Genomic DNA, 10318 nt, shown 5'->3' on the forward strand with positions numbered 1-10318 from the left:
GATCTGCCCCTCTAGGACGTCGACATAGAATGGGCCCAAGGGCATGAGTCCCTTTGCGGAAACCAGCATGCCCACGCACATGCCTCCCGGGCACCGCATGAAGACTGCGCCATTACCACCAAGGCGGAACCCATATCACTGCAATACAACACCATACAAGGACACTACAGACTCACTCGACAAACCTACCCACCTCCACACAAGTCTCTCACGCGGGAAGAGGGCGTCACACAGCGACAGCTTCAAACAAACACGTTCCCCACTGCTGTCTTTTCCACGCCATACACCCTAGACGTTACACTTACAAATGTCCACATTTCGGAGGGTATGTCTCATTATATCCCACCCCTTGACAATGCCCGCACAGCCTGAACACACCAATTTCTACCAACGAACGGTGTGACGCCGTGCTGTCCAGCTATGACTCACGTGACCAGCGCAGACTGGTGTGGCTGGCCCGAGAGACCGCTCAGGCTGCAGGAATCCTGGACTAAGAGCCCCCCCCCCCCCTCCCCTCACCTTTCCCACCCCCCTGGCGCATGCATGAAGAAGCCTGTCTGCATTTTTCTATTTTTTTTTCCAGTAAGGTTTGTTCCTACTCCTCCTTTGTGGTATACACTAACGTCCGGCCCCATCGCTGAAACTCACTGAGACTCACAGTCACGCATTAGATATAAAGCGCATTAGTTAGAGATTATGCCGACCAATGAGTGGTTTAGAAATATTACGTTAGAATGTTCTAAGCTGAACGGCTCGTCCCGAGTCACAACGTAAACGAGTGACGAACGATATTACGTATTTTCTGTAAGCTACTACAAAAGTTCAAACCTGGATGTTTCTATCTCGGAGCGTGGCATAAGGCAATATTGCGCAATTGACACATTCGCGTGTGATCCTGTAGAAAATAAACCATTTAATGACATCGTACCAAAAACGATAGTGAACCAAAAACATGACGAACTGTGGCTTCCATGCCATTGGCTTAAAAAAAAAAAACGGTGAGCGAATGACAGTAATCGTGATTTAATAGAGCGGCTGAAAGTGTGTGTACCACTGTCTCTTGGAAATAATTTCGGGCCTCGCACCGTAAGGCAATGCTCGCACCGTTTAGACAAGGCGCAGTGAGCTCGGAAGGATGGATATGCGACATTTGCACGTCTTCTGAAGCTTTGGCCAAAATTTCGTGCCATTCACGCAGACAATGCGGCGGACAAAGGCCGAAACAGTGGCTGAACAATAGCCGAACAGCAGCGCCGTGCGCTGCCGTTTTATACAGAGCCAGCAGAGGCCAGCTGAGGCAAGCAAAGGACGGGACGCGTCAGCACGCGATCAAACATAGCGGCCCCCACGGGAGTGTGGTGAGAAGGGCTTATAATTGTAGCATTCACTGCACAAACGCACCTCGCGTGCTTCCCGCAACCAACTCAAGCACACGGCAAATTGCTGTCTGCCACTTCATGCACTGCCGCGAATAAATGGGGTACCAGCATTTGCAGCATAACTGATGCTGTATGAATGCGCATGCGTTCAGCTGGCGTCAGATTACGGGGCCGTGGTGTACCGGTTTTTCATATTGAGTCCGTAAGCCTCTTCTTGACGAGGACTAGCACTCCTTTCCACAACCAACTCGAGCAGACTGCAGAAAAAAAAGAAAGAAAGAAAATGGTGAGACGTCATCGAGGCAAGGCCGTGTCCCTGCACGGATTTGTTGTGAAAACAGTCGCACCCCTAGAATAATGGCAATTCTTGCGCACTGGTCGAGCGGCACAGTTGTGACGTGTTCTGCATTAGAGAGGACGGGTGAGGCATCCCGGCCCGCCTACTCAGGACAAGGGTGTAATGGAGGTAAATGAGTGGGCGAGTGCTGCTAACCACGCCGCCGAGCAAACTCGAGACATCGAACGCAAGCGACAACGGCGGACTGCGGGCATACCGTCAGTGACGTCGTTCTCCCCGCCGCAGCCGAACATGTGTGTAACCTCATAATTGAGAAATACTTTAATGAACGGTCGGCATTAACCCAGTGATAAACACCGGGGCCACTCGTTTCAGCTTCACTGGCTAACCATCTGTACGGAGTGCTTGGGAGGTGCTTAAAATTTATTTAAAAGAAATGTTTAAGCAAGCTAGTGCGTACATTTGTCGCTTGATGAATCGCGTGCTAACGCCTTCATCTATGACGTCTTGAAGTGGCACTCATTTTGGAATTTTGTTTTGGTTTATTGCCCGCCTCTGTTCAAAGGGGCTTCAACTGGGGCTGGTTGGTATGACATGGTTCTGTTTACTGCGCTGTACGTATCTCACAAAGGATGAAGAAAACGAAACGGACATGAAAGGGCATATGAAACGGTTTATATTTGACGTGCGCCTGCGAACAATGAACAGTTGAAAGTTTGCGCACATGTTCGTTTGTTTAATTTACTTCATCCTTTGTGTGAACAGTAAAGCGCAGTAAACAGAACGCCTCCACTGTTCAAAGATCCGCTGCCTTGAGCCGTTGCTGAACGCCCGATGATATTTCTGCATTTGAAGGCACGCGTGTTTCCGGCGGAGAGCCACGAAGGCAGTAAACATTGCATGTTTTCCGACGTGCCTCAGGGTGCGTCGTATGAACTGATACGCCCTATGAATGCAATATAAATCATCACAATATACAATCCTAACTCAGTTGGATGGAAAAACCGAGTAGCAGCGAAGCGCGGAGGGAAGCAGAAGGAGCAGCCGCACTTCGCCAGCGCGGTGCCTTGGACTGAAAACTGAAGAGGCCGCCTCTGGAGTTGACAGATAAGTTTGTTTCGCTACGTTTCCTTTAATTTATAGGAAAGAAGGGCATTTCCAATTAACTTTTGGATGGCATTGCCTTCTTAACGAGTGATGTCTTTCTCAATCTGTATAAGCTTAAAGAATATAGGAGTACTTTTGGAAGAAATGCAGCTTGTTAAGTTCCTTGGTCACCACGTTCAAAAGAAGAAAAAAGTTCTGCCAGCGATATTAAAAGTACAGGACACGCAGAATTTTGCTATATTTATAGTAGTACGTTATATACGTACGTTACGTTATATCCTGCTCGAGGCTACGGGTTCGATCCTGGTCGCGGCGGCCGCATTCCGATGGGGGCGGGAAGATAAACTCTGTTGTACCATGGTTTGAGTGCACGTTAAAAAGAAACCGGGTGTTATCGAAGGTTATCCGGAGTTCCCAACTTCGGTGTGCGCCCCCTAATCAGATCGTGATTTTGTAACGTAACACCCGAGAATTTATTTGATAATATTTCTTCAAGACGGGTTGATCTGCCATGGGGATTCTTGCAACTTCAATGTCGCTAGATGCCAGCTGCGGGAATAAATGAATGAATGAATGAATGAATGAATGAATGAATGAATGAATGAATGAATGAATGAATGAATGAATGAATGGGGGAACCACCTGTTCCATGCATGGTAGCATGCTGGGACATAGAATGGAATGCTGCTTTTTATATACTCATCAGCGCACATATTGTGAGCGCATTTTGTGCATATCGTCGTCATCATTTGTACATACGACTCATCATCATATTTTGTCTCATGCGGTGCTTCGTCGCTGACTCGGGCGGCTGCTCGGAAATAAAGGCATCGCATCGGCCGACGTCTCACAAGTGCGGGAGGTGCGGGGAAAAGTTCTTTGCAAAACGGTGTAGGGGCCGAGATATCTGTGGAGAAACTTTTCACAGAGGCCCGGTGCTCGAACAGGTGTCCACAAAGAAACTTCGTCTCCTGGGCGGAACGAAGCAACGCGACGCGTCGCATCATAGCGAATTTTCTTTTGTCCTGAATGGTAGCGGTGTTGGCGCGGGCAATATCACGGCAGCGGGCGATGCGAGCAGCAAATTCTTCAGGAAGAGACGCGGATGGAGCAGCAGGTGCTGAAAGGAGTGTAGTGTCCAAGACGAAAGACGGCGCACGACTGTACACAAGGAAGAAGGGACTGTAATTAGCTGTACGTTGGACGGCGGTATTATACGCAAACGTCCCGAAAGGTAGAATGGTGTCCCAGTTGGTGTGATCGGGTCGAACATACATTGACATCATGTCGGACAAAGTGCGATGAAAACGCTCGGTAAGGCCATTTGTTTGCGGATGGTACGCTGATGTGGTCTTATGGGTGGTGTCAGAGGCCTGAAGGACTTCACGAAGGACATGTGATAGGAACGTCTTGCCACGGTCACTCAGGAGCACACGAGGTGCGCCGTGGCGCAAAACGATACTGTTATGTCGGCCGGACGGTGCGGCCGAACGGATGCACCACACCACACATCGTAGCCCAGACGAACGGGAGCCCTTTATTGAAGGATGTCTGTCCTATATATACATACTATATCGAGTGTGGCGCCACATCTTGGCGTCTACAGATAATCGCAGATGAGTGGCGGCACCTGGTGCTATTGCACGACACTACATCTTTCCCTCCCGGGAAGAAACGTATGAATCATTAGAAAGTCCAGTCCGCACAAAGCAATCACAATTGCAGTCACTGTCTGTACACAGAAATCACAAACAGTCACTATCTGTGTGAACACTCACTGCTGTCAAATCACTGCACGTAATCTTGGAAGCGCACTGGAGGTCTGCGATTTCTCCTTGGCCGGTCAGGCGGTGGCTCGGCATCGAGTCCATTGCCTTCTACCGGTACACTGCACTCCACCGTGCGAGAGCCTGAAGCCAGGGTATGCGGTTGCGAACCTTGCGGCTGTGGTGGGCTCGGCGGCACGGGTAGTGGTACAGGGCGTGAGGGAGACGCAAGTTGATCAGCGGAACTCGCTTCCTGCGTTTGATGCGGACCAGCAGGCGTAGTGATTCAAGTCTTCGATGGTACATCTCTCCTGTGACAGTCTGTCAACGGGGGCATGTCGTGCGCGCCAGAGATGTCTATGTTAGTTCCTTGCTCTGGCGATGCCTCTTTTGGTACCGCTGACAGCTGCGAAGCGTTCCAGGTTCGACCGTCTTCCAGACAGAAAGACCAGCGGCCGATTCTTTTGAGGATTTTCAATGGTGGTCCATAACTTGGAGTGCCCTTTGGTCCGGGAATTGGTTTTTTCACTCGTACGTAGGTGCCCACTTGGAACTTGGGGACCCTAGCAGCTCGCCGTTGATCAGCGTAGGCCTTGCTCTTCCGTTGATGCTCTGCGACTCTTTTCCTGAGCACGCTCATCTCCCGCGATGGATTTGTGCTGAAGTCGGCCGTAGGCTGACCAATTACATCCAGCGATGTTCTCATGTGTCGGCCATGTAGAAGAACGGCCGGTGAGAGACCGGTGGTGCTGTGAGGGGTGGCTCTGTATACTCCCAAGTATTCAGTCACAGTTGCCTTCACTGGGCGCTGCTCCAGCAGGGCCAGTTGAATGTACGACTTCAGTACCCGATTAAATCTTTCCACTAGACCATTTGCCTGTGGGTGGTATACGGCAGAAAAGATGTGCCTGATTCCACGGTCTTCAAGGAAGGATTCAAATTCCCTCGATGTGAACTGTCTGCCGTGGTCAGACACTATCTCTGTCGGGTAACCCTCACGTGCGAAGAGTGAGAGTAGAAACTTCGTCACCGTGCGGGAGGTAACATCAGCACAAAAAGCCACTTCTGGCCATTTTGAGAAATAGTCAACTACTGAAATGACGAATCTGCAGTCTGTAGGTGCACGCTCGAAGGGACCAACAATGTCAATAGCTATCTTGTCCCAAGGTTTGTCAGGAAGAGGGATTGGCTGCAGTGGTGTGGGCGAGTTCTTGGCACTTTTGTCCGCGCTCTGACAAATGGCACAACTGCGGATAGTTGTTTCAACGTGTTTGTCTAACCCTGGCCACCAATACTTCTCTCGTAGGCGTTGTTTGGTTTTCACGATACCAGGGTGTGATTCGTGAGCCAGCTGGACAAAAGTGGCTGTGAGCTTGGCGGGGACTACGATGCGCTCAGTACGCAAGAGTATGCCATCAACCACTGTCAACTCCTTTCGGACTTCATAGTAGGGAGTCAGGTTAAGTGCCAGGTTTTTGCGTGGCGGCCACGATGTCTGTACGTAACGGGCAACGTCTTGGAGAGTGCTATCCTCCGCGGTTGCATGCTTCAGTTCATCGTGATGTACACACATTACCAGAGACACTATTTCTTCTTCTGACTCGGGGCCACCTTCAGTGTCTGGAAGAGGTAGCCGGGACAAGGCATCAGCTACCTTGTTGTGCTCACCACGCCTGTACTGCATCGTGAAGTTGTACCGCAGTAACCGTGCAGTCCATCTTGCTATGCGGAGTGGTCGCTGTCCTGTGCCTTGAGAAGAAAGCAGGGCTACTAGAGCTTGGTGATCCGTTTGCAGAGTAACTGGACGACCCCATAGGTACACATGCCATTTCTCTAGAGCCCACAAGCAAGCTAGAGCCTCACGTTCACCAGTCGAGTACTTCCGTTCTGCTTCCGTCAATGTTCGTGACGCGAATGCCACAGTTCGAATGTACCGACCATCAACTTGTTGCAGTACCGCACCTAAACCATATGCGGATGCATCGGTGGCCACAATGACGGGAAGTGCTGGATCGAACATTTGTAGTACCCTGTGGGAGGCTAGGAGGTTCTTTACTCTTGTAAGACTGTTCTCAGCAGCAGTGTCCCAGATAAAAGGAGTGTCCTTACGAAGAAGTCTGCGCATGGGCTCCACTTCCTCTGCTAGGCGTGGAACAAATCTAGCATAGTATTCTACTAGTCCCAGGAACGACCGGAGCTTGCCAGCATCTGTAGGGGTGGCAGCGTGAACAATGGCGTCAACTTTGGTCTGAAGGGGTGCTACTCCTTCGGCGCTAACGCGGTGACCAAGAAACGAGAGTTCGGATGTGTTGAAAACACATTTGTCATTTAGCTTGAGCCCAGCGTGTGAAATTCGTTGCAGGACTTCCTCTAAGTTCCGCATGTGCTCTTTCTCCGACTTGCCGAAGATGATGACGTCGTCCAGGTAGCAGAGAACGCCTTTGCATCCCTGTAGAATTGACGTCATGAGTTGCTGGAATGCTGCTGGTGCTGAGGCTAGGCCGAAACATACTCTCTTAAATCGAAAAAGGCCATCGTGCGTTATGAACGCTGTAATATCTCTACTGTCTGGATGAAGCAGAACCTGGTAGTATGCGGAGGCCAAATCCAACTTAGAAAAGTAACGGGCACCGTTCAGGGCATGCAGCAACTCTTCTGTGTGTGGCAGGGGAAAGCTGTCGACCACCACAGCTTTGTTAGCTTCGCGGAGGTCCACGCAGATGCGAATGCTGCCATCTTTCTTGCGAGCTGCAACAATAGGGGAAACCCACTCTGACGCATTTACGCATTCAATGACATCAGCAGAAAGTAGGTTCCTCAGTTCGTCGCTGACTGCTTCTCGCACTGAAAGTGGTAGGCGTCTGAGGTTCTGCGTGACAGGAGCTACCGACTGTTTGAGCTTGACCCGATGCTGGACACCTTTGGCAAGTCCTAGCTCTGGTGAAAACAAGTGTTCGAACTTGGCCCATAATGAAGTAGGCATACCAAACTTGGGTGGACCCAGTGGTGGCTTCGTGGTGGGCGGAGACAACTTGTTTGTGTTCTGCGAATGCATTTCGGGGCGTAGGATTTTGGGGCCTTTTGTGTCGACGTTCGGTTCAACGGCCATATTAAGGCAGCGCAATTCTGTGCCTACAATCTGGAGACCAAGAGCTTTTACAGCATCAACACCCAGGAGTGATGTTCCACCTGGTGTAACGTGAAACGTTACTACAGCCGTTTCTGATTTGTACGTTACGAGGGCGGTGAACTGGCCATGCACAGGAATTTTCCGACGTGAAAAATCCAGCAACGTTATTTGCGACTTTTTCAGCTCAACTTGGTCTCTGAACCGGCTCCTAAAGTTATGTTCTCCCATTATCGACACAGCTGAGCCAGTGTCCACTAAGAATGTTATGACGCACGGGCGTGATGCCAGAGCAACAGGTTGAACCCCGACATCAACGTAGACGCCCGTACGCTTCTCAGCGTGAACAGTAAAAATATTCACGACACTCTCAGCGTCTTCCTCTGAAACGATTTCGGCAACTCGAGCCGGGCGTCTTCCACGTCCGCGACGCGAATTTCGGCAGTACTGTTGAAAGTGGCCTCGGCGGCCGCACGCGAAGCAGGCTCGACCGCGGGCTGCACAGGCTGACGGCTGGCAGTTTTGTGCGCCGCAGTTGCCGCACACGTTTGTGTTTACGGAGTACGGGACGACGGCGCTAGCAATCTCCGGCGCAGGCGGACGAACGAAGCCGGAGCGCGAAGAGCTAGGCGTACTACGTCGGTCGGTACTGCTGGACTGGCGTACATGTCTGCGACGGCCTGTCGGGTTGCGTCCGCGGTTATGTTGTGGTACTACTCGATCCACAGGGGCTGTTCCGAGAGCTTCGGATTCGCGCTGCACTTGCTCGCGAAGAAGCGCTATCTCCACGGCGCGGTCAAACGTGAGCGCGTCACCCTCGAGCAATAGCCGCTCCCGTAGGCGCGGGCATGTGACCCCGGCGACGAACTGGTCGCACAGATTTGTATCCGCTTGCGCGGCAAAGTTGCATGACGAAGCCAGTTCGCGAAGCGCAAGAGCAAACTCCGATATCGGCTCACCGTGCAGTTGACGACGGTCACGGAAGCGATGTCGCTCGACGCGTACGTTGCAAGTAGCGGAAAAGTGTCGAGCCAGGGCTTGAACAGCTGCGTCGTACTCGTCCGGTGGCTGTGCGAGCTCGGCATCGGCTTGTTTGATCTCTGTCGTTCCAACTGCAGCGGTGGTTGCAGAAGGCGTAACCGTCTGAAGGGGGGCGGTTCCCGCACTCGGATGCGCGGGCGGGTGGTCTAGGGCGTTCGATGGTGGTGGCGGTGGCAGGGCGTCGAAAATTCGTTGTCCTTCAGGTCCGAGGCAGTGCAGAAGGAGGGCTCGGCGGCGGGCCGCCGATAGCTCAGACGCTCCAGAGGCGAGCGTGAAGTTTTCAAACAGGCGCAGCCATCGCGGCCAGGGGATGGCGGGCGTGCCTGGTGAAACGAGGAACGGCGGCGGCGGCGGCGAAATTCCGGGTAGCATCCTCGTCGCCAGTTTGTTATGTCGGCCGGACGGTGCGGCCGAACGGATGCACCACACCACACATCGTAGCCCAGACGAACGGGAGCCCTTTATTGAAGGATGTCTGTCCTATATATACATACTATATCGAGTGTGGCGCCACATCTTGGCGTCTACAGATAATCGCAGATGAGTGGCGGCACCTGGTGCTATTGCACGACACTACAGATACCTTGCACAAAAAACTCGGCGACTTCTGAGGCAGTACCAGAGCGAAGAGCAGCTGTCTCAGCGTACCGCGTTAGATGATCCACTGCGGTAACGATCCAGCGGTGACCAACGGGCGTGAGTGGGAGGGGTCCGTACAAGTCTATGCCCACAACTTCGAAGCGGGTGAACGGGCATGGTAGAGGCTGCAGAGGACCAGCTGGAAGGGATATCGAACGTTGTCTGTGTTGGCATGACGCGCAGAAGCCAACGTATTTGGCGACAGAGATGGAAAGGCCCGGCCAGGAACAACGCGTTTTGATGTGGTCGTAGGTCTTAAGAAAGCCCAAGTGGCCAGCCGTCGCGTCGTCGGGAAACGCTTCTAATACTCGGAGTCGAAGTGAGCGAGGTATGACTGGTACCCACCGGTTACCGGAAGGATGGTAGATTAATCGAAATAACGCTCCCCCCTGAAGCTTGAAACGTGAAAGTTGTCTTAAGCGACTGTTGGGGGGTCGTGCCAAGCCAGTAAGTCGGTCGATCAGCGTTCGGCAGTATGGGCCAGTACGTTGGAGTGAGACGAGGTCAGTAGACAGAAGAAAGTCAACTGAGGCAACCGCCTGTCCCGTGCTACTGGACGTGTGCTGAGACGTGTGGCTAGATGGTGACGTGCAGACCGAAGGTGAAGCATGGGCGTTTGGAGACAGCGGGTAGCGTGACAAAGCGTCGGCATCTTGATGTTGTTTGCCGGACTTATACGTGACAGTGAAGTCATATTCCTGCACGCGCAGTACTCAACGGCCGAGGCGTCCAGACAAGTTCTTCAGGGACGACAACCAACAGAGAGCATGATGGTCGGTCACAATTGTGAAATGGCGGTCATAGAGATAGGGTCGAATTTTTTGTATTGACCACACGATGGCGAGGCATTCCTGCTCTGTAATTGTGTAGTTGCGCTCAGCAGGAGAAAGAGCACGACTGGCATAAGCCACGACTTGCTCTTCAGACTTCTGATTCCGCTGCAGCAGGACAGCGTCAATTC

At 52.1% G+C, this 10318-nt stretch overlaps 1 protein-coding gene across 1 annotated transcript; it reads right to left on the reverse strand.

The window, feature by feature from the left end:
- Positions 1-4836: 4836 nt before the first annotated feature.
- LOC119461341 (uncharacterized protein K02A2.6-like) lies at positions 4837-7605 on the reverse strand. Its single transcript, XM_037722654.2, has one exon. The coding sequence runs from the start codon at positions 7603-7605 to the stop codon at positions 4837-4839; it is 2769 nt and encodes a 922-aa protein (XP_037578582.2).
- Positions 7606-10318: the final 2713 nt, after the last annotated feature.

This window comes from Dermacentor silvarum, chromosome 1, assembly GCF_013339745.2.
Source record: "Dermacentor silvarum isolate Dsil-2018 chromosome 1, BIME_Dsil_1.4, whole genome shotgun sequence".
Classification (NCBI taxonomy): Eukaryota; Metazoa; Arthropoda; class Arachnida; order Ixodida; family Ixodidae; genus Dermacentor; species Dermacentor silvarum.